This window comes from Lepidochelys kempii, chromosome 3 (assembly GCF_965140265.1).
Source record: "Lepidochelys kempii isolate rLepKem1 chromosome 3, rLepKem1.hap2, whole genome shotgun sequence".
Lineage (NCBI taxonomy): Eukaryota > Metazoa > Chordata > Testudines > Cheloniidae > Lepidochelys > Lepidochelys kempii.
In genome coordinates, this window is record NC_133258.1 from 200,616,977 (window position 1) to 200,641,935 (window position 24,959).

The 24,959-nt window shown below is 42.5% G+C and overlaps 1 protein-coding gene across 3 annotated transcripts; it reads right to left on the bottom strand.

Moving 5' to 3' along the window:
• Nucleotides 1–5,370: 5,370 nt before the first annotated feature.
• LOC140908353 (uncharacterized) lies at nt 5,371–21,185 on the bottom strand. Of its 3 annotated transcripts, none has more exons than XM_073335321.1 (4): nt 20,718–21,185; nt 12,088–12,207; nt 10,881–10,931; nt 5,371–7,787 (listed from the first exon to the last, which is right to left on the bottom strand). In XM_073335321.1, exons 1-3 carry the CDS (start codon nt 21,124–21,126, stop codon nt 10,906–10,908), a joined length of 555 nt encoding a protein of 184 aa, XP_073191422.1. In that variant the 5' UTR covers nt 21,127–21,185; the 3' UTR covers nt 5,371–7,787; nt 10,881–10,905. The 3 variants fall into 3 exon arrangements, with proteins under 3 accessions (XP_073191422.1, XP_073191420.1, XP_073191421.1); XM_073335319.1 differs by having other exon boundaries at nt 10,881–10,987; XM_073335320.1 differs by lacking the exon at nt 10,881–10,931.
• Nucleotides 21,186–24,959: the final 3,774 nt, after the last annotated feature.

Sequence of the window (24,959 nt, forward strand, 5' to 3'; positions counted from 1 at the left end):
AAAAGCACATCTGCATGGGCTCCCCAGAGAAGCTGGTTGGTGGATGTCCCGCCACAGCTGTGAAAAAATGGTTAGGTAGCTTAAATCATGCGATGCTACAATTTTCAAAACCCATTTAACTTTGTGCTCCTGTGTATGGTGCATCAGTCGTTGAATAGCCCAGGAAAAATATAATCCCAGCCAAAACCAAGAACAAAAACAATGGCCTCTCTTGTGCTTCTAAGAGCTAATACATTAAAATTGCCTGGAATTGTGTTCTGCTGGTTTCGTTCTTTCTTTTTTTCTTCAGGGAATGCCAGCATAAATCAGATGTTAAATCAAGCCAATCTCGTGGCCACATATTTCAGTGTCCCTGTGTTTTGGAACATCGCATACAGGGTTCATTGAACAGACATAGCCTGTAGCATTTACTGTTGCAATTATGTGGAACTGCTCAAAGACTAAAATTTATAAACGGCAGAACCTAAGCTAGTGTTCGAGCTATGGGGACAAATACTCATCTGGCGTAAATCAACTAGTTCTATTCAGCTTCATGGACTTCAGTGGAGGACAGCCATTTTGCAACTGTTGAGGATCTGGTCTGAAATTTCTGAGTTAATTTCTTGGAGTCAACCACTGTGAAGTTCACTCAGCTCCGACAATTTTAGCCCTTTATAATGTAATTAGCGTTATCCTAAACTTACTCCAGATGAATTGGTTTTTACATGTCCTGAAGCTTCCTGACAGTCCTTATTAGTCCTTTTGGGGATTTGAAAGAAACAGCTGAAGGCAACTTATCTCCTTGCCCAAACAAAATCCCATCAACAATAAGTAACATAAGAGAGGCCCATGGCTGTCGAATACCAAAATGCCCGACAAGGATATCTGACAAAAAATCATAAATAATATTGTGTTAAATTGCATATACAACTAGTTCTTAGCACATACAAGATCTGGCCAAGGTTTCAACATAAGAACATAAAAATGGCCATATTGGATCAGACCAATGGTCTTTCTAGCCCAGTATCCTGTCTTCCAACAGTGGCCAGTGCCAGGTGTTTCAGAGGGAATGAACCGAACAGGCAATCATCAAGTGATCCATCCTGTTGTCCACTCCCAGGTTCTGGCAGACAGAGGGTAGGGACACCCAGACCATGGGGTTGCATCCTGGACCACCTTGGCTAAGAGCCATTGTTGGACCCATCCTCCATGAACTTATTTAATTCTTTTTTAACCCTATTAGAGCTGTGGCCTTCACAACATCCCCTGGCAATGAGTTCCACAGGTTGACTATGTTGTATAAAGAAGTACTTCCTTTTGTTTGTTTGAAACCTGCTGCCTATTAATTTTATTGGGAGACCCCTGTTATGCTATGTGAAGGGATAAATAACATTTCCTTATTTACTTTCTCTACACAGTCATGATTTTATAGACCTCTATCATATTCCACCCCCCTTAGTCATCTCTTTTCCAAGCTGAAAAGTCTTTTTAATCTCTCCTCATATGGAAGCCGTTCTGTACGCCGCCTAATTTTTTTGCCCTTCTCTGTACCTTTTCCAATTCCATAGATCTTTTTTGAAACGGGACAACCAGAACTGCACACAGTATTCAAGATGTGGGTGTACCATCTATTTATATAGAGGCAATATGATATTTTCTGTCTTATTAGCTATCCTTTTTCTAATTGTTCCTACCCTTTGAACCAGTTGAACCTTTGAACCAGTTGGTGATCCATGAGGGGACCTTTCCTCTTATCTCATGACTACTTACTGTGCTTAAGAGCCTTTGGTCAGGAACTTTTCAAAGGCATTCTGAAAGTCCAAGTGCACTATATCCTCTGGATCACCCTTGTCTACATGTTTGCTGACCCCCTCAAAAATTCTTATGGATTGGTGAGGCATGATTTTCCTTTATAAAAGCCATGTTGGCTCTTTCCAAAAAAATCGTGTTCATCTGTGTGATAATTCTGTTCTTTGCTATCATTTCAACCAATTTGCCTGGTACCAAAGTTAGGCCTACTGGCCAGTAATGGCCAGGATTGCCTATGGAGCCTTTTTAAAAATTGGCATCATGTTAACTATCCTCCAATCATCTGGTACAGAAGCTGATTTAAGTGATAGGTTACATACCACACTTAGTAGTTCTGCAATTTCATATCTGAGTTCCTTCAAAACTGTTGGGTGAATATCATCTGGTCCTGGTGACTTATTTCTGTTTAATTTATCAATTTATTCCCAAACCTCCTGGCACCTCAATCTGGGACAGTTCTTCAGATTTGTCATCTCAAAAAATGGCTCCAGTGTGGGAATCTCCCTCACATCCTCTGCAAGTGAATACTGATGCAAAGAATTCATTTAGCTTCTCTGCAATGGCCTCATCTTCTCTGAGTGCTCTTTTAGCACCTTGATCACCCAGTGACCCCATTGACTATTTGGCAGGCTTTCTGCTTCTGATGTACTTAAAAATATTTTTGCTGTTAGTTTTTGAATCTTTGGCTAGTTGCTCTTCAAATTCTTTCTTGTCCTGCTTAACTTCACTTGTCTTGCCAGAGTTTATGCTTCACTATTCTAATAGTTAAATTGTTATGAACTACATAATTACATTATCATGAATTACAGTATATGAAAATCATTGCGGTCACCTACAAGCTGTCTTCACTAACGTCCCAGTTTAAAGACATTATGTCTTACTGTAGCTTTCTGGATGAAACTGTCAGCAATCTTATTTACATCTGGTTCCCTGGTGCGCTCTTGATGAAAGTGAAGGGCAGCTACATTATTCAGTTGTGTCTGTCCCATTGATGACTGGAGATAATTTTTAAGTGTTCTGACGCTGGAGAATGAGTGTTCTGCATAATACAGGCACAATGAGAAGGATTCTTAAAACTATGCTTCCAGAATACTGTAAATGACTCCAAGATCACTTTCTTGACAGGTAACAGCTAATTTAGATCCCATCATTTTGTATGAGTCTTTGGGATTATATTTTGCTATGTGCATTATTTTGCATTTAGCATTGAATTTCACCTTACATTTTGTTGCCGGGTCACCCAGTTTTGTGAGATCCCATTGTAACTCTTTGCAGTCAGCTTTGTACTTAACTGTCTTGAGTAATTTTGTATCGTCTGCAAAATTTGCTACCTCACTATTTACCCTCTTTTCCAGATCATTTGTGAATATGTTGAACAGCACTGATCCCAGCACAGGCCCCTGAGGGACACCACTATTTACCTCTCTCCATTCTGAAAACTGCACCATTTATTCCTACTCTTTGTTTTCGATCTTTTAACTGCAGTGTCTGGCAATGCTCTCAGGATCATCTAAGGATCAGTAATTTAATTTAATGACAAGCCTTTTGTTATCTTAATCACCCTGCCGCTGTTTAAAAACTCCCTGCCAAAAGGGTAGAAGCTGGGAGCAGGACAGAACTTATCACCTTCCACACTCCCTCTGGGATCTGTGCTGTGAGCAGACCTCAGGCATAAAACTCAGGGCGGGCCAGGAACCACTATGGCTTGTGGGTGCTTGAGCCTCAGAGCACCCACAGAGTCAGCACCTATGCTCCTTTCTGTTTTCCTCAGGAGGATTTAACCTCCAATTTTTAAAGGATGCCTTTTTGCTTCTAGCTGCCTGTTTTACTTTGTTTAGCCATGGTGGCACCTTTTTGGTCCTCTTACTAGGGTTTTAAATGTACACCCCAAATTAAAGTTAAGCCTCTATTTAGTTTGCAGCTTTTGTGACTGTACATTTTAACTTCCATTTAATTAGCTTCCTCATTTTTGTGTTCCTCTTTCTGAATTTAATGCTACTGTGATGGGCTTCTTAGGCATTACCCCTTCCCCCAAGGATAAATTTAATTATATTATGGTTGCTATTACTGAGTGGTTCAGCTATAGTCACCCCTTGGACCAGATCCTGTGCTCCACTCAGGACTAGGTCAAGAATTTGCCTGACCCCTTGTGGGTTCCAGGGCTAGCTGCACCAAGAAGCAGTCATTTATAGTGTCTAGAAATTTTATCTCTGCATCCCATCCTGAGGTGACATACCCAGTCAATATGGGGAGAGTTGAAATCCCCCATTATTATTGAGTTTTCTATTTTTATAGTCTCTCTCATCTCCTGGAGCATTTCACAATCACCATCACCATCCTGGTCACATGGTGAGTAGTATTTTCCTACTACTATATCCTTATTTAAGCATGGAATTTCTATCCATAGAGATTCTATGGTACAGTTTGATTCATTCAAGATTTTTACTATATTTGATCCTGTGCTGCTTTCACATACAGTGCCACTCCCGCACCAGGCCAACCTACTCTGTCAAAAGTGACTACTGTCAGCAGTGCAACAACTAAGTTGCGCAATCACACCTATCCCCATTGTTATCCTGTCCTCCTTCCTTTGTCTGTTTAGTCACCTTTTTGTGTAACCTGCAAAGTTCACAGAGCTAACCACTGAAGTCAGCTAAGCTACACATTTACCCTAGCTGCGAATCTGATCCATTACCTGGAAGCCCAATTCAGTGCTAAGTGCAGATCTGCTTCAAAGTTTATAGCGCACAGCTAGAGGAAAGGAGAAAGCTGTAAGTACGAACAAACAGTTAGGCTGGGAAAGGGGCAGAGAATGAGGGGGACAAGGAAACTGCTTTGTTGAAGAAGAACTCAAAGGTCTCTAGGGATTTGGGGGAAGTATGCATTTTTTAGATTCTTTATTTAAAGAATCTATGTGCCCAGCTCCTAAATGGCTTTATGTAAAACAAATTGAATATTTAAGGCCAGATTCTGACAACTTTACTCTCCCTGAGTGGCACCTTACTCTACAACTAGTCTTGCTTAAACCAATAGGATTACTCGTGTAGTAAGATACTACTCAGCAAGAATGAGTGGTAAGAAAGAATGGTCATTAACCAGACATGACAGACTAACAGCAGACTCTCCCTGTGTCAAAGACTGCCACTCTAGCCATACAGAATGGCAGATGGAAACAGGGGAAGTTAAATGAACAGTAGCTGACCCAAGATGGGTGCTCTTAGGATTTCATGTGTAGAACTCTACCCCTACCTCTGAGAAAGCCATGCTCTCAGCTGGGACCAGACTGACCCAAAAGATATGGATCAAGCTCAAACCCTTCTGAATTAAAAGGGAGGAATACCAGCTTTGGAAAAGACAAACTTGAGGAGGAGCTCAGCTCAATGTATAGTATGATAGAATTATTATTATGCTGTATTGTGTGTAAGCCATGGAATGGGATTTGAACCCACACTTTCCTGGCCCATAGGTTAATATAATAAAAGCTGAGCTGCAAGGACATTCAAACACGTGAATACATTCTGTATTTTTCTGAATTTATATATAGAAGAAACTCAAGCATGTGGGCTCAGATAAGAGGGCACATTCAATGTTTTTATTGATCAAGTTAGTAACAATAATATAAAACCAGACCACCGTAATGGCTATTTATTATTAGCATTGCATTACAGTGCTTTTTAGCAGTGATACGAGCAGATAAAATGGTATTCCTGCCCCCAAAGACCACCTTATCTAAAATGCCAGCCCTGCAGATCATTATGCAGGTGAGTAGCCCATACTCAATTGGATTTGGCTTCAGTATGACTACTCATGTGAGCAAACACCACTCGTGTAAGGGAATTCTACAGCACCAGGCCTGAAAACAGAGCAAGGTATTCTAACAGGAGAATTACCGCTCCGAGGAGCAGCTATCCCAGTGGAATTGTACTGATATCGGCCTTGTGCTGTATTTTTTTGACTCTATTGCTAGAGTTGGCATATAGGGACTGTGGCTTTGATAAAGGCAGCTGGCAAAGAATGTGACTTGTTGATAACATCTGCCATGATATTTTTGAAAATGGAAAGAATGTCAGTGCTCACATAATGTAAATAAACGCTTTTGGCTGGGAAACATTCTGAGAGGGTTACCCAGGAAGGGTGGGTGTATTTACAGCTTGGCTCTGCACGTGTGACATTGGGCATTTTGCCATTGAGTTCAATGGGAGAAGGTTCAGGGCTTGAGTGGTGAGCTGTCATTTCCATTGTCAGCTCTTGAATTTGAGGGTTTAGTTGCCATGGGACCAAACATTTGTAAGCCAGCTGCATTTTCATTAGAGCTGGCTGGAAAATGGTGAGTCTGTTGGGGGGGGGGGGGGCGGGGGGAGGGCGGAATTGTTTTCCAGAAAATTTTCTCAAAGCTCTTGAATTTTTTCAGTGTTCTGCTAAAAAAAACAATTGAAAACATGAAAATTATTTTGAAATCTAAAATGAAGTTGTTTCATTTTTTAGGCTTTTTCTCTCCTTTTCCATTTTTCTATTTTTTTGGAGGGGGTACGGAGGGGGGAAAGAAACATTTGCTGCAGGGGGAAAAAACTTCTAAAAAAAAATAAAGGAATAATTTTGACCAGCTCTGACTTTTGTGTATTTGTTTTAGTCTGGCAAAGTTAGGTTGCCCTTTGGCTTTTAAATGGGGACATATGGCAACAATAGGTGTGCTAAGGTGTTAGCTTTAACAGTGAATTATGTCAATGTTATACATTATGACTGAGTTTCAAGACTGCTTAAAGAATTTAGGTGGCTGACTCCCACTAAAACTGAAGGGAGTTGAGCATTCAGCTCCCCTAGACAGCTTTGAAAATCTCAACATATTACTTCTGCATTACTTTGATGTAGCTAATTTGTATTATAATTTTAGGGAAGGTATATCATAACTGGGTTTCACAACAGCATTGCGTTAAAGTCATAATTTTATAAATGTATAGTTCCTTTTATCTCAAAGGATCATAAAGCATTATAAACAATTATAGTCTATCATAATGTCTTTAAGCAAACAATTTCCATTGAAGCCAACAGGTGTTTTGTTCAAATAAGGACTGTACAATCAGGCTGTACATACCAGTGTGAATACAAATAGGTATCATTTAACCATCCATGAAACAGCAGCTATTTAAAAGCCCACATCAATGACATGCAACAGATTAGTGGAGAAAATAAAGAATACATTATCCATCTAAAACTGCACAAGGAATTTCCGGACAAAATGTTGTTGCTCACCAGAGCTGATTAAAAATGTTCCATTGAAACTGTTTTTCAACTGCAAATTGGGTGTTTGACTACATGCGGTTTTTTTTGTTTTTTAAAGTGTCTGCTTACCACAGAAAATTTTGACTTTTTGGTGAAAAACCAAAGGCCAAACATTTTTGGCTAGAAACCAAAACTTTCAATTCAGAAATGTTGAAATGAAATGTTTTAACAGCTTTAATCAAAACACAACTTTTTGACATGATTGAATTAAAATGGCTAGTTTTGGCTCAGTTTGACATTTAACTACCGTTCTTTTCTGTGGGCCAGGACTAGACTACATTTCACATGTGTAATGATAACTCTGAGCTGCAATTTGAGAGATGAAAGACCAACAGTTTGTCCATCAATTAAGCCAAGTCATAGCACAGCATATGTCGAAAGCTTAACGTTCAGTAGTCTTTCAGGAGAGTTTTTCATTATTTCCTTCCATCTTAGATCATTTATCCCAGTACAATTTCAACATTCACCATATTCTCAGTTACAAATGTGATTTGAAAGCAGACCTGCAATACAACTAGGGTAATAGTCTTCCATCCAGATCTAATTCACAATGTTTTCCTCATTGTCTTATTACTAAGTTTGAAGACACCATTCAGCACTTGATTCTTGCAAGTCAGGAATCAGTCAGTTCAGTTCCATTCCAAGTTACTCCTCCCTGCATCTCGTTTTCACTGCGGCATTAGTAACCCGTTGAGTCATTCCACAAGTTTCCTTCCGTGCTGAAATAAATGTATTGGGGAGGGAGATTAATCTCTTTCTTCAGCAGTGAATAATTCCATTCACTCTGATTTCATGCAAATTATTCCATTCCAACTGAACTGTTTTCCGATCCATATCACATCACTACTATGGCACAGCCACTGGTGAGCGTGTGCAGACCAAATGAGAGAGAAGTTGCTATTTATTTATTTCCATTTCTAATATTTCTTTCAAAAAGCATCTAGGCCAAGCTCTGAGGTCTAATCCATTGAAGTCAATACAAAGACTTTAACTTTACTGGGCTTTTGATCAGGCTCTAGGGCCCAGAGCCTCAAAGGTATTTAGGTGCCTAATTCTCACTGAAACCAATGGGATTACCTGAATACCTCTGGGGTGCTTTTACCACCCCCAAGAAGTATGTTCATACATACAGAACCAGGAGCCTCTCCTCGCCTTTAACCAATAAAAAAGCCAGGCAGTGGTGAGAAGCAACCCAAACATGACCCACCTCGTGCACGAAGGCAGCCTCTACTCTATTCCTCATTCCCCAAAAGCATGGGTAAATAAATGGGCCTTTGCTATATACCCTGATGGTCAACACTCTGGCTACCTTGGACCAAGCAGGGGCATGAGTCCCAAAGTCGAGGGACCCTCATGGAGCGCGCCTTGCTGGCAGCTTTTCTTCCCGTCGGTTCCATCTTGAGGGCTTCCACTGCCTGCAACTGTCCTAGCATTGCAATGGGGAAGAGAAGGCCCATCATGCAGACAGGTCACAGGCCATTTAGGGGTTTATAATTCAGAACAAGCACCTTAAATTCCTTGTGGAAACCAATAGGTGGCGAGTTCAGGTCCCGAGTTCGAGGCATGTTGCACATCATTATGTCCCAATATTAGAGATTGGCCTGGACAAATTCTGCTCTGATGCCAATCCAAATCCACAGTAACTCCACTGACTACAGAATTCCACAGGAATTTGGCCCATTGTCCTCACCCCAAGTAGTTTACAGGCTAAAGCCTTGATTCTGCCACCCGGGCAGACTGGTTTCTTCCCTCCTAAGTTGTCCCACTGATTTCAGTGGAAGTGCTTGCAGGAGCAGAACTAAGCCTTGAACACGCAAGCAACCCAGAACCCAATGGGAGACTCAGAGGAAGGCTCTGCCTTGGAAGTTTTTTGGTAGCGTAAGAGTAGGTGACATTATTTGATGTGACATAGGTTAAAGCACATGGGCTTTGCAGGAAAAAGTTAATATTGGCATACATCTAGTGAGGTGGGTGAGGTAATATCTTTCATTGGACCAATTTCTGTTGGTGAGAGAGACAAGCTTTTGTGCTCACACAGAGCTCTTCTTCGGGTCTAGGAAATGTATTCAGAGGGTGACAGCTAAATACAAGGTGGAACAGATTGTTTAGCATAGGGCGTTAACATGTGTTGCAAGAGCCTATTCAAGGCGAACTGGGCAGTTAACATCTCTGCAGTCATAGGACAAAGCAGGGTTAGTGGGTTACACATCGTTTTAATGAGCCTGTAGCGGGGTGGTCACCCACTCCCGGCCCAAAGGGGTTAAAAGCCAGCCCTTGGAGAGGGCTGGAGCTGGGAGCCTTAGGCTGGGCTGATTGGGAGGCAGCTTCAGCTCTGGCCATGCCCCAAACAGCCTCGGCTGGCCATATAAAGAGTCCCTCTCTAGCTTCTGAGAGGGAGGGACCTGGCTGCAGGAACCTAAGCAGAGTACCTAGATTGGAGCAGGGCTGGGGAAGGGCCTGAGGAGCCGGGGGAGCTCCAGCCGGGGGAGCCCCAGGCTGCGGCCTAGTATTAGGCCAAACAGGTATGGGGGCTGCAGGAGACAGCCCCAGGTTAGACAGAGGGAGCAGGTCCAAACCCAACCTTGCCTGTGATGCGGGGCTTATACTGCAGTCTGCCCCAGGGTGCGGAGGCTCGCTGGTGACTGGCAGTAGCCTATGACTGAGGCAAGGTAGGGATAGAGGGTGGGGGTTCCCTGGGGAGGGGAGACCCTGCAAGTGAGGGGTTACTGCCAGAGGGCAGCACCCTGGGGTGCAAGGGGCAGCGGGTTCAGGAAGAACATGGTGGCCTGGCATAAGCGGGATACAGGCCTGAGGAGGGCACTCCAAGGCTGGAAGTAGAGCTAATTCCCAGGACACCAGCAGGAGGCACCACAGGGGTGAGTCCCCACACTTACAGAGCCATAAATCCAGTGTCTCTTCTATGTCCATGATTTTTAGTGTCTAGTAAAGTTATGAATTTAAGCTCCCAGAGTCATCTTTTGAAGGTGTTCTGTGGGTTTCCTTTGAGGATGAGGACTGAGACATATGACTCCTGCTATGATGATCAATACCCCCCACCCCCCAACACACCTTTCAAGATCCCTGGGTCTTACATATGCCTATCACAAAATACCTTGTCCAGCGCACTAAATGCTCCAGTAACAACTATGTGGGTAACACAAGACAATAATTCTGCTCTCCAATGAACTCACACAGAAAATAAGAGACAAAAACACCATATCACGGATGGGTGAACATTTTTCACAAAGTGATCACTCCACATCTGACCCCTCCGTCCTCACAAGCTTGTTTCTTTCACCAAAGAAATTGGTTCAATAAAAGATATATTACCTCACACACCTTGCTTAATAGCCTAGGACCAACAAGGTTAAAACAACATTGTAAATGTACATCTAGTGAAGTCAGGGAAGTTCCTTCTCATTCATATTGGTGTAAGAGAGATCAGAATCAGACCCAGTGAATTTTCAGGATAGAATTTCCAAAGCAAGGCAGATACCTGACAGGACAGGATAGGGAGAATTTCAGGCATTCTTTGCAGTCTCATGTCCCCATACTAGAGATTTGCCCCAACCAAAACCCTGAGTCTGAACACCATCAGATCTTGGGGCCACTGGAAATCAAAAACCAAATCCAGGTGTGACTTTTGCAAACAGCCCCTATTTTAAAAGGGTTGAAAATAGCCTCAGGTCTAAACTCCCCAGATTTTGGAATGACCCTGATTTTTGGAGTCTGGGGCAGCGTCTGCTCAGGAGCGTGACGTGAGTGGACCCTCTGCCAGGCTGGATGTATCTAAGATGCCGATGTTGTCTCACCTGTCAGTTTTTGGACTTCAGTGGGCTAGTAAGTAACTGCAGGCTTTTCTTCTTTGCAAAAGTCACGCCATAGTTCACAGGGAGAAAGAGAAGTGCCATGAGGAAGGCTGCAAAGAGAAGAATGCAACTGCAGACATGCTGCTCTATTTAGACACTAGCTCAAGCAGACTTAGCAGAGGTACATCGATGTGAGCTTGGAATCCCACCTCCCAGTTCAGATGTGGACATACCCTGAATTCCCAGTAGACTAGTGCAGGGTAGATCTGCACCTCAGCTTGCCGCAACCTAAGTATTAGTCTAGATAAGTCCTTACGAGCTTACCACTTTTTTATTTAGTCCACTATATGAAAAGCAAAACATGAGGAAAACTCTTCCCCAGATAAAGGCCAGATCCTTTAAGATACTGAGACTGTCGAGAATCTCTGTGACTTGTTCTTCACCCCCATTCGCTTAAATGTCAACAACCATGACAGCAGTGGGAACCAAAGGCACTCAGCACCTCAGAGGATTAGGCCCTAGATGATTTACTCACATTACAACTAGAGCTGGGTGGAATTTTTTCAGCAAACAGTTTATTTGCTGAAAAACAAAGCGTCAGGTTGACCAAACTTGTTAATAAATTTGGGTCAAATTCAGAGAAGAGTTTTGATGGGGAAAAAAAACCTCCACCAGGGTTAAAAAAAATAGCCAAAAAAGTGATTTTAAAAAAATATTTTCAAAACAAAATGTTACCACTTTTTGTTTTGAAATTTAGCAAGAATTAACTTTAAAAGGGGGGGCACCCAAGAATGAAATGAAACATTTCCTTCAAGCTGAATCAGTCTCTCCCCTCTCTCACCCAGTTTGGCCACTGAACTGCAAAATCAATTATTTGGCAAATTCTAATTACAGTAAGGCCCTGCCTAGATTAGAAAAGAATGTGTGTGTTTTCAAATGGGTGATTTTAAATACGTTTTCAAAGCTAGTTATGGTCAACCATCGTGAGGGGTGGAGTCTAAAGTTGACCAGGAGCGGCTACAACATTTTTAAAGATATTGAACCCTGTCATCGGAGGTGCTAAGTGATGTTTAAAAACAGTCTCCGTTAAGACAAATAGGCTTACACATTTTTTTTTCAATACTCCCCCCCCACACACACACCAAGTCTAGAGAGGGACTAAGAGGAGCAACATATTCAGATGTGCTCGACTGGCTAAAGTTTATCCTACCTGGAGTTCTGCAAACATCCTTCCATTTATAAGAAGTTTTTCCCTCAGAGAATCTGTTTGTGTCTGGCTCCTGTTCTTCCCACATCAGGACCGAAGGCTTCTTCATCAGCCCATACATGCCTGTCCAATTGACATGAGATGAGCTGTGTTAATTTTTACAATTCATTTTCCTGTTATTTCATAGTATTTCTCTGCACACAAATAAAGGTAACATTACTCCGTTTAAAAATAAATATTGCAAGTATCAGAATAACAGCCGTGTTAGTCTGTCTTTGCAAAAAGAAAAGGAGTACTTGTGGCACCTTACAGCTCACGAAAGCTCATGCTCAGATAAATTGGTTAGTCTCTAAGGTGCCACAAGTACTCCTTTTCATATTGCAAGTAGCCGCTGCATTTAGATAAAAAATGAGGCGAATCTGAGCCATATAACACTTAACTGTTCTGATACACAATTAGACATGGATCCAAGCTGGAATCCCAGTTCTCCAAAAGTTCTAGCATTACATACTTCATATTAGAGCAGACTAAAAGATGATGAAAAGGTATTGCAAAAAATTTAGAAACTTTTAATGAAAATCTTTACTTTTATGAGCTGCAGCCAAAAAGGTAAATGCAAAATTTTGAAAATCTTCAAATAATTTGCATGAAAATTTTTTAAATTCAACCAGCTTTAAGCTTCAACCAGCTTTATGCAAAATATTTCCAAAGTTGCATGAAATAAATTGTGAAAAAATAAATCCAAATTGTGAGCAGTCCATTATACTCCAATGTGGGCCAGTCCAGAGAAGTGATGTCAAATTGCTGATGGAAGATCAAACGGCTCTTATGAGTTCATCCATCAATATTATCAAATATTTTACTTAGGCCTAGAGATATGCAGAAAATTTCCACTTGAATAAAATTTCATCCAAATGGAAATGGCATTTTTCAAAAATCATCAGGGTTTTTTCCCCTGCAACCGTCCTAATTAAGAAGTTGCTTTTCCCCATGTAACGATATATAAGCCATATCTACACAGCATACTGAGACAAATTCAGCCCTGGTTTAAAAGCACAACGCACAGGAATGGGAGTCAGCCACTGAGTCCTCTTGGGTACGTCTACAAAGCAGCTGGGAGGTGTAATTCCCAGTGCAGGCAGACATATATGAGGTAGTTCTGCTCAAGCTAGTGCACTAAATATTGCAGTGTGACCATGGCAGGACGGGCTATGGCTTGGGCTAGCCACCCAAGGACAATCCCACCTGACACCCTGGGTATGTATTTGAGTGGTTAGTCCGTATCACTGCGGCCACACTAGTATTTTAGCATGCTAGCTGAAGAGGAGCTAGCGTGTATATGTCTATTCTTGCTGGGAATCGCATCTTCCTGCTGCTGTGTCGACATACCCATTGACTCGGAGACGACATTTAAGCTCTTTGTATTTCTGTTTTTCTGTCCGTGAAACAGGATGTAACAAGTATCAGAGGGGTAGCCGTGTTAGTGTGTATCCACAAAATCAACGAGGAGTCCGGTGGCACCCCCTCATCAGTTACTGGGAGTGGACCACATCTACCCTGATTGAATTGGCCTTGTCAGTACTGGTTCTCCACTTGTAAGGTAACTCCCTTCTCTTAATGTGTCAGTATAATAATGCCTGTATCTGTAATTTTCACTCCATGCATCTGAAGAAGTGGGTTTTTTACCCACAAAAGCTTATGCCCAAATAAATTTTAGTCTTTAAGGTGCCACCGGACTCCTCGTTGATTTTGAGGACTCCTCGTTGATTTTGAGGATGTAACAAAGCACTGATCTCTAAGCACAGGGTTAGCTGGTATGTCTGTTATGATGGCATATCCCCTTTAAGTCCAGGAGTTACTGGGAATTGCAGTCTCCAGACAGGGCACACGATGGCGAGAAATCAGCTGCTCATCATGTGACTCCCTGATGGAGACAATAAAAGGAGTTCTCCTGGCTCACCCTCAGAAAGTGAGCAAGGAGTTGAAATAAGGCCTTGAGGAAAGTGCTTCTAGGGGGACCTGGCAAGAGGCCTAGGAAAGGTACCCGAGGAAGAGCATATTCTTTTCACTCCCAGTTTGTTGAAAGCTGTAAAGGCCTGTGGTGGCTGAAAGCAAATGATAGGAGCCACTTTGCTCTTGTTTTGAATCCTTTTGTGGCAATAAGGTTACCCTTGAGACAGGACTTTGGCTTTCCCTGGCTGGTGTATCCATCCACCATCTTACTTACATTGGGTCAATAAGGCTTACCTTCAGCTGCCATGTGCTTTGAGATGTATTGTGCTTTTCAGCAAAGTATTAGATAGGATTTATTATTACACCAAACATGCATGTAGCCCACTGTGCATACCACCTGGAGTTAATAGGAAGATTTTTCCCCTTGCACCTGATTATTTTTCTCAAGCACATTCGATATTTTGCTCCTTTTCTTTCTCAGAAAAACTGAGCTTTTACTTAAAGTATCTTCTCCCCACCCCCGTCTCCCCCGCCTCTCCCACATCTTGGCTGTGATGTCAGTCATGTTGTATTGTTTTATATCATGTAGCTCAACATGACTGATGCAATCAGACATGCACTGCTCTCCGGTGTTATGGCTCATGAATAAAATTTCCGGAGGAGCTGCCTCAGAGAAGGATAAAAGATAGAAGTGCAACTAGAAAGTGAACTCTCTGACGCATTTTATTCAGAGCATAGCCCAGTGGATAGAAAGGGGAGTGAGTTAAGAACTGGGTTACAGCCTTAACCCAGAATTTCCCTAGTTTTGTATATTGTGATCTGAGCTGTGTCACTTCATCATCCTAACTTTATGTGGTTTTACTTTCTATTATTATAATTGTAGCTTTAGAAAGGGACTCTATCAATTTAAAAGTCATATTTCTGTCTGTACCCTTTTTTTATTCATTATTGTTATAAGTATTACCTGAGATCTCTTGTTTCTGAATGAAACTAGGTTGGCAGGGGGGAATGTTTTTCTGTTTTTTAGCTTATTGCTTTGTGCATTAAAGCACCACTCTGCATATAGTCAGTAGAGCTGGTCAAGAATCTTCCCTCAGTGTTTGGTTGGTTGGGTTGGGGTTTTTTTGACAGAAAATGTGGTTTTGCAAAATTGAAATTGAGATGGCAATTGTCCAATTTTCGATCCATTCTAATAGTCAGTTTCACTCTTATCATTCAATAGTCAGTCAGTTTCCCCAGTTCTTTGTGTGAATCTTTCACACAGCTACAGCAAAGAGAAACTTTATTTTAAATGTAAATGCAAATCCACAAGTATTGGCAGTGAGGCAAAGGGGCAGGTATAGTCCCTGAACCCAGTTTTAGCTCTACATTGACCAAATCTCAATTAATTTGATTATGCCATTTAAGTACATTTCCATTAATTTCTAAGATGGTTGGCAGTGTTTGGACTTTTAGCAATAATATACCGCTATTAATAGAGAAGGACCTTTTGGTTGCATAACCAAAACTCTCTGGGCCATATGATCTGTCTTTAGGGACTGAGTGGTGTTTGGTGGTGCAGATGTCTTGTCTAGGCTCTCTGTAAAGGGAAGGATGTTTCCCTGTTTGAATAGACCTATGCTTATGAAGAAGGGCATGATATTTGTGCAGGAACAAGTGTGCTTGCTAATTCATTATTTACAATTTGTTAATCATCATTATTTATTTATGAATTCTTCTGTGTAAAGAGTTTAACCCATCCAATCAGGGATCAGGAACAATACCAAGTGATCCGTTTCACATACTGACTATCTAATAGTCAAAATGAAGAGACTTCAAACGGCTCCTAGCTTTTAAATTATTTGGCCAAACTATTCTTTGAATATTTCTGAATACCAAATGCAGTCACACCTGTCAGGATGAGCTGTTCATGAATAAAAAGAAGGCTCAATCTTTTGGATAATTCGTTCACAGTGAAAACAATCCAGCCGGCTACAGACAAGAGTAAAATCTAGGAAGTTTATCATTTTGCATTTCCCTTTACCATTGATGAAACTCATGGTTTTTAATAGGCAAAACTTTCTTCATGTGTACACATCATTCAACAACTTGACAAAGAGCTGCCTGCCTCCTGTGATGTCTTAGGCACCGGGGAAGTAGAAAGCAGCAGTTAGCTGAGTGATGGGAAAAGGTTGGATGAGCGATATGGAAAGCTGTGTGAAAGAGAAAGAGAGTAAAGCAGAGAAAAAGGAGAGGGGAAAAACTGTACGAGGGAGAGGGAATGAGTGTGAAATTGGAAAATGAAACGAATTAAATAAATCAGAATAGGGCCAGGGAAATAGAGGCTTTAGAAATAGAAGGAAAGTGATCAAACCCCAAGGGACAGAATGAATAAAGCGTATGGAGGAGAAAAGAAAAGAGGGGACCTCTGAAGAGACTGAGGATGTTTAGGGAGAGCCAGGGAAAAGGCGGGTACAAGAAATGTAACAACAGAAAGCAATAAATGGAGAAGGAATGAACTGTCTGAGGAGAGAAACGAGCTATCCTAGAACACAGGAAAGGCCGGGATCTTCTGTATAAAACACTTCAAAGTGGTCTCCTTGGGGCTCCCCCTGGAGTCGTCCTAGAAGCTCCAACAGAACTAGAATGCAAGGCCCTGATCCTGCAGTCACCTCTATGCTGTGGAGTGCTGTGTACACATACAGAGAGCCCTGCTGAAGTCAATGGGCTCCACTGGGATCTGCCCACAGGGAGCTCACTGCAGGATCAGAGCCCAAGTTCCCAGCTTCTGAGTGACACGGCCCAGCATGGACACATGACACTTGTGCCCAAATCTGCACCGGGTGCCATTCAAGCTGAAGGTGATGATCTTTAAAATCTGAACAGTCTGGGACTGGGTTATCTGAAACCATCTTTCACCCGGTACCCTGCCCCGGCCGTTAAGATCACCTGAGAAATCTGAGAACTCCACGCACATCACCAGATTGCTCTTGCTTGAGAGCTGCCGCCTCTGGAATTCACTGGACTTGGCAAAAGCTAGGGCAGGATGCAACAAGTACTGATTTTCACTGAGCATTTGACTAACCCTTTGTATATTGTTTCCAAGCTCCTGTGTTCAGGAGGATGGCTGGGTATCATGGTGACAAGCACTATCGGAATTAATCACGCTAACAGGCAAGAGTTTTGTTTTGTTTTGCCTGTATCTTTTCTGCAGTGGAGAGGGGCTGCTTCACAGCCATATTAAGCTTTAAGAATCTCCCCAGTTTTAACTTGCTTTACTGTGCTACCCTCAAGGCCTCACTTTGCAGCCAGCATTGAAAGTCATGAAACAAGAGACAACGGTTCCAGGCAATATGTCCAGACAACAGCACAAACATGAGTAGCAGCAGTCTCTCTAGCAGCTGGATCCCAGATCATTCATACACAGTGTCAGTAACTCTTGTAATACTGGATGTTTTCCTTAGAGCCCCAGCTCCTGGAGGCATGTGATTTGGTGAGACTCTCTCTCTCTCTCTCTCTGTAAATGAAATGTATGTTTCTCGCTCTCATGGTTGCAGAGAAAAACTTGAAAAGGTGACCCGAGGGCACCCTAAAGGCTCAAAAGCCAGAAGACAAATAAAAAGGACCCAACATTTCTTTAAAAAAAAATTAGTATTTTTAAGGCACTCGTAATTTTTGGGTGCCTGACTCATGTTTTTCTGAACACGGGGGGCTGGCAAACCTGAATGTATGTAGAGAAATACAGGAATGTGTAACTCATGTCAGCACAAGGAGCTAAAGCATGTATGCGTGACACAAAGATGACAACAGGGTATATGCAAGCATATCTTTAACTAGAACTGCTCCTTGCATGATCTTAGCATTAAATATTGATAGAGCCATAGATTTTGAGGCCATAAGGGACCACTCTGATCATCAAGTCTGACTTCCTGCATAACACAGGCCACAGAACTTCCCCACTTTCTTGACTGCTTGTATGCCTTGTCTGATGTCTGTGTGATGTCCGCCTTTTTCTCAAGGATGACAAGGCACCTGGATAATTGAGTGTCACTAGCTTGAGGTATGTATCCAGCTCCTGCCCTATTCTGCGCCCCTTCTGAAAAAAAAATACATGACTAATTTCTTAAGACATGAAGAAACCTGTTAGCCTTGTAGACTGATTGTATCTTCCCCTCCTCCCTAGACAAAATGGTTCCCTTACATGAGGCATTCTCCTCATCTGGAGAATCTCCCTATCTAATGGTAAATAGTCATACTATATACACACTGCTGTCAACAGGACAACTGGTACAAGCAACTGCTCCCTAATGTCATTAAGGATCTGTCCCAAAATATTCGCAGACTCTAGCAAAGCATATTGGACCTGCAGCAACACCGCTGGAGATCATAACGCTTGCAGGGATTCTGGTAGAGTTTATAAGCCCGTGAGGACTCCTGCGCAGATTGCAACGTGACCAAGCTTCTGGTTAATTTAATACAATACCCAACAATTTCGTACAGGTTTACGTTACATCTGGATTTGTCTAGCTTCAAGTTCCAGCCATTGGATTGTGTTAGACCTTTCTCTGATAGATTGAAAAGCCCACTATTAAATATTTGTTCTCCATGTAGGTACTTATAGACTGTAGTCAAGTCACCTCTTAACCTTTTCTTTGTTAAGTGGATTGAGCTCCTTGAGGCTATCACTATAAGGCAGGTTTTCTAATGCTTTAATCATTCCGGTAGTTCTCCTCTGAACCCTCTCCAGTTTATCAACATCCTTCTTGATTTGTGGGAACCAAAACTTGTCTCCTGATCTCTAATAGTTAAAGATTGGCATAAGCACTGAAGTTCAAGGTTTCATATCCCTTCATATCCCAAAAAGTTTGCTAGTATCAACTATTATAACCCTAGATATTTTTGAATTTTATTTGTGTATTTTGATTTCTAATACGGCGTCTACCTAAACCACTATCCACATGTACAACCACTTACAAAGATCCATTCAAATTCAACAGGCCCAGTGCCCATACTAGAATGGATACTTCTGCTCAAACATAAACCTAAAATTCTCCCTCTTTCATTAAACATGCCCTCCTGGCTAGACAGAGCCAAGAGCATGAAGAAACCTTGCAATATTGGGCTCTGCCAATCAACTACTGAAGCATGTTCCAGAGCTGATTAGCCCTTGCTCAAAATCTCATGGCCAGACCCCTCATATTTAAACCAAGGGGCTCTTAACCAAACACTTTTTCTGTTCTCAGCTCTTACAGTAACAATGAGAGTTGGTGTTGCCAACAGCGGATTAGCCATTGAGCCGACAGGGCCCGTGCCCAGGGGCCCCAGCCAATTGGGGGACCCCAGAAAAATTGACACCCCCGCACCTCAACCCCACTCCCCGGCAGAAGCCCCCGCACCCCAACCCAGGTAACTGCGCCGGGAAGCTGGGGCGGGGGAGGCCCCTGCACCTTGACCCCACTTCCCGGCAGAAGCACCAGGCAGGGTGGGGGAAGCCCCAGCGTCCAGACCCCAGCTGTGGCTCCTGGACTGGAGAAGCTCTCACTCCCTGCCCTGGCCTCAGGGCTGGGGGTGCTCTCACTCTCTGCTGCAGTCCCATGGCCGTGGCAGGGGGACAGAGCTTCTCTGGTATTGGGGGGAGGGTAGAAAGGAGCAAACGGGTTGCAGGCTGCAGTGGAGGGGGGGCGCGGAAGAGGGCAGGAGCGTGATTGGAACAGGGGCAGGGCCGTGGGGGAGGGAGGGGTAGCCTGGGGGCAGAATTGCAGGTGGAAGGCATCAGGAGGGGCTCCCCGCTTACTCTGGCCTAGGGTTCCATGAAACCTTAATCTGCCTCTGGGTGTTGGCATAGCCGAGCCCCAACTATTTAGCACTTTGTAGTTGACTACTGGTACTTTTTAAAAATTGCATCCAGAAACACACCGGCAGATTCCCAAGCACAGGTGTTGTGTGTTCTCTGAGAGAAACGTACCTCAACAGGCTGCCCGCCTCTTACAGTCCCAGGTGACGTTTATGAATTGTCTTCAAGTTTAGCCCCATGTAATCTAATCTGGAGACAACCCAGCCATGGATAATTGTGGTGAGGTCCAGATCAGAAAGCAAAGTGCTGCAATCTTTTAGCCTCCTGCAGGTGTTAGCCAACTGCAATCTTGTAGCCAACAGTGCTTTTGGCTGAGGATCAAACATGACCCCCTCTCCCGTCCTCCCCTCCACATTTTGGTTCTGAGTAACAAAAGCCAGGCACATTGTCTCTGCCTAGGACACTGACCAAACCTCTTTCATCTCTTGCTCTTTCGCCCAGCCTGTCAACCTTACCTCTGCAGAGGTGACCGCAGTCCTCTATGTCCATATGCCCCTCTGCCATGGAAAAAAGGAGCAGAGAATCTGCACAGCAAATGGCTCAGTCCCTTTCATTCCTTGGGCTGCTCACACCTTGTGCAATGGAACTGTTATCAATCCTGCTGCTAGGGGACCGTCCACAAGCGCTAGGGCGGAAACTTTGCCCTTTAGTGCGAAGTGAAACTGACTAGTCTATTTTCCTTGTCTAAGCAGAATAAAATGCAAAACAATAAATATACCTGGAGATCTATGCTTACAGTATTGTTGCCTTCCTAGTTTGCTGGTAAACTAGGACCCTCATACACAGATGTGCTCTTTGGGGTCATTTCTAATATTGACATAATCCACAGTCTTGACCTAAATATTACCTTTCAGAGATAAGTGCTTTTCTATCAAGGTTTTCATTGTCATCTTATACTCGTCCTCAGTTATATGGAGTTGTGTCAGCTTCGTGTCTGGCGAATACTCCTCCTTCGGAACCTTTGCCCAATTCCTTTCAGGTGGCCAACATGCAGCAGACACTCTGAAACCTGCCTCGTCCAGGTTCCTGGCAAACGTCCGTCCGATGGAGCTGTTGGACACTAGAATCACAATGGCTCTCCCTTTTATGTCAATATTTCTCTCCATTTTCTTCACAATCCCCAAGGAGAAAACGATCACAAAGCAGGTGAGGAATGCAGTGCAGATGCACACGAAAGCATAAAGGAAGCAGGAAAGGGTCAAGGCAAGCATTAAATCAGCAGCTACCAGGAAGAATTGTCTAAAAGCAAATGCCATTGTTCAAGGAATTAGCGTGCTCCTCGCTCAGACTTTTGCTGAGAAATCTGGTAGGAGCCACAGCATGCAGTTATGCGGTTATGAAGCCAGCCAGCATTGCAAAACATGCAGAGGCAAGCCACAGCTTCACTCCAAGGATGAATCACCGTCCTGGATATAACAACAAATATGATTTCCAAATTACATATATTTCAGCAGACAGCTGAATGACTCGTGATATTTGATATTGCTACATTGTACATTTCATGGCCTACTAGGTTGAAATCTAAGAATTCTGTAAACAGGGGAATTACAAACAAGTCTCCACCAGGGCTAGTGACAGATCTTGTTTGTTTTTAAAAATAACTTTTCAGGGGCTTTTTCTGAAATACTGTGTCAGAAAGAAATTGTGGAAGGCTCAGGCAGAATTATAAGAGCAGCAATATTCCCAGTATTTTATTGGTATGCTTAAATCTACCACTCTCCATGCTGCAGTAAATCTGGCTAAAACCCAAGAGTACAGTATTGAAATTTTGCCCTTATGCAACCAATTTTGTTTTAGTTGTAAAATATCCTGTGTAGAGAACATTGTGCCTCCTATTTGCTGGGACCTTTCAAACTTGAAAATTTTGGTAACAGCTAATTTACCTTAGAGAAGAGATGTGTAAGTGGGGACATGAGAAAGCTGTACACCCTAACAACTGGTATAGAGAAGGTAGGTTGGGCTCTGCTCTGCACTACTCATAATACATTAACAAGGGGCCATCCAATGACATTGACAGAGAGCATATTTAAAACTGATTAAAGGAAATACTTTTTCAGGCCGTATATAATTAGTCTGTGGCACTCATTGCCACATCTAAGGCCAAGCACTTAGCAGAATTTGAAACATGGCCAGACATTTATCTGAACAAGACTATCCAGCATTGTTACGGTAAATATATATTTTTAAAATTAATGAATTCTGGAATGGATAGAAACTCTCATGTTTCAGGGCGTCCCAATCTTTGAAGGAATCAGGAGGCAACTTTCCCTACAGACTGGTTATCCCATAACTGCCTACTGCAGGGTTTGTTACCCCTTCTCTGAAGCAGCTGGTGCTGATGTAATCCACACACCTTCTGGGTGTGGTGTTCTGTCCCATTTTGTAGCACCGAGACAATTTAGAGAGCAAGAGATTGAGTTTGCTCTACAGCCTTAGCTAACAGCCAGTTGGCTTTTAGCTCATGCGGTAGAGACTCATGCACTAAGCTCCAGAGATCCCCAGTCTGATCCCGGCCACCGCGATCTGTCAGTGTTACAAGTGGGGGCTCGTCCGGGATTTCAACTGGGAAGACTCGGAAGCTCGAGATGTGCTCCGTCAGCTAGGGGAAGTATGTAACCCGTACACCTCTTGGGTGTGGTGTTCTGTCCCATCTAGTGGCACCAAGACCACTTAGGGAGCAATTAATGAGTCTGCTCTACAGCCAGTTGGCTTTTAGCTCATGCAGTGGAGGTTCAATCCCGCCCGCTGGCAACCAGGATCTGTTGGCATTACACTGGCCAGTCTTGAAGACAGGCTATGAGCTAGATGGGTCATTGCTCTGATCCAGAAAGACAGTTCCTATGCTCCTAACTCAGAATTCACAGTTTCTGATAAAGCACTTTTAAACATGTCCCTGATTTTTAAAATATTCTTCAAAGGCAAATTTAGGAGGATTCCTCCGTCCCTGTGCTATTGTTTATTAGAGACCAGCAGAGAGTGGACAGACTTATGAGCATATATTGATTTTTAGGCTTTTCCTCTTCCTTTCCTGCAAGAATGCATAGAGATGTTCCCAGGGAAATGTTGCTGAAGGCTTCACAACAAGACAGGCCGTGGCACGTTAGGTGCATTTGCCAAGAATGAGTGTACAGAAAGTGGAAGCCTGGGAAGCCACATCCCTGTCAAATCCAAACAACAAGCAGAGCCATAAATGCTGGGAAACCTGGGAGAAGCAAACAGCACAGACAGGTGGCTTCCATAGACATTTCTATTGGGGCATTCTTCTGTGTGCATCTCATGTTTGTCTAATTGGATGTTCTTACCCTGTTTGTCTGGTTTTCTTGTGGCATGGGTGTGACATCAGGGTGGGGCCTTCTAGCCACTCAACTTCAGGGCATGGGGTATTGTAAGTGTCCTGCTTAGTTTCCATTCCTACTGAAAAGTTTTGGCAGCATGGGATATTAGAAACTGTAAGCATGAACTGCACTTATTTTCCCAGCACTTGCTGATCCACTGTGCTTTTATGCAGGTAACTGCTTCACAGCTTGTTAACTAACCATATGTATTTAGCAGCAAGCCATTTCCATTACTTTCCTGTGTGTATTTTCTCTTATGTGCAAGCTAAGCACTATTTGCCCACACTGGCATATGTGGGTGTATATATATTTTTATATGATGAGCTAGTCAAAGCTTCCTAAGGCCTTCAAATGTCCAATTCCCATTTCAATTAATGCACTACTCACAAATGGCGAAGCCACTAGTAGGTAGCACATCATCCTAAATGAATGCCATTAAGATCTTTATACCTCTTTACTAGACTTGGTCAGAAAATTCTTTTCTTCTTACAAAGCAAACTTCAATTTTTTTAGTCAATTTTTTTTTTTAATTTTGGTGTTTTGTTTAAAAATGCCAGGACACCAATACCAAACAAATCTTTTGTTTTTCCATCATTGCTAAAAACCCCAAATGTTTCCGTTTTGAAATGTTTTGTGTTTAAACCCTGAAGTTTATTTGAATGAAAAGGGATTGGGGGGGAGGAGGGCGCGGGACTTTCTATTTTGTAAAAAAACCACATTCTGTCCATTTATTTGGATAGAAAATTTCCAACAGGCTCTACTCATCACATCAGCTGGATTATGGAGTTGCTGTGTAGTTTAAAAACAAATAGTTTTTTGAAAGTATGAGAGCTTTTTTATACTTCACCCTGTACATCAGATTCCTCTGCCTGAGACCAGCAGTCCAGCGGTAAAATCCTAGCCACATTCAAATCAATGAGACTTTTGCCATTGACTTTAATAGGGCCAGGATTTTACCCCAGAACTTTCTCCTTGTTGTACTGGAGTTTATATTGTATTACTTTCATGAAATTCTGCAAAACTTACCCATTTCCCAAGATTTATCTTGAGGGGAGAGGTTGTGCTTAGCAGGGTTGTGCAGTACATAGCCAAGGATTGTCTATTTTTATTATTTATTATTTGGACTACAGTAAAGCCTGGAAGCCGTAACGCAGATTAGCTCCCAATTAGATACTGTATACACACATAATAAGACATAATCCCTGCCCTGATGAGTTTACAGGCCCAGATTCTCAAAGATAAAGTCCATTGATTTCAACGGGAGTTAGGCACCTAAATATGTTGCAGGATCTGGACCACAGTCTAATTTACTGGTGTTGTGTTACTTATACATTTTTTAATGTGATCATTGTTCTTCATGTTTGAGCAAGCAGTCAGAGCACATCTGATAAATGTAATTAAATAATTAATATCTGCAATCTTTACAAACCCCTTTATAGTTAATAACATCACAGCTTTAAGGTCAGATATCTTGCAACCTACAAGAGAGAGAAGTGAATGCTCTATGACACTGTAAAGCTGGAGATTTCTTCTTCCTAGTCTATCCCTAACAGGTCACTAGGTATTGGTCATTAAATCCAGCATGGATGCAGTACTGAATATTGTCTGTGCTGCACCACAGACTGGTGTAATTTTGGGGAGAAAAATCCCACGTTTGGGAGAATGAGAGGTGTATTGTTTAATACACTACTATAATTCCAGAATTGTAAAGTTATCTTTAGAGGTGGTCAAATTTTCTGGTAACACATTTTTCT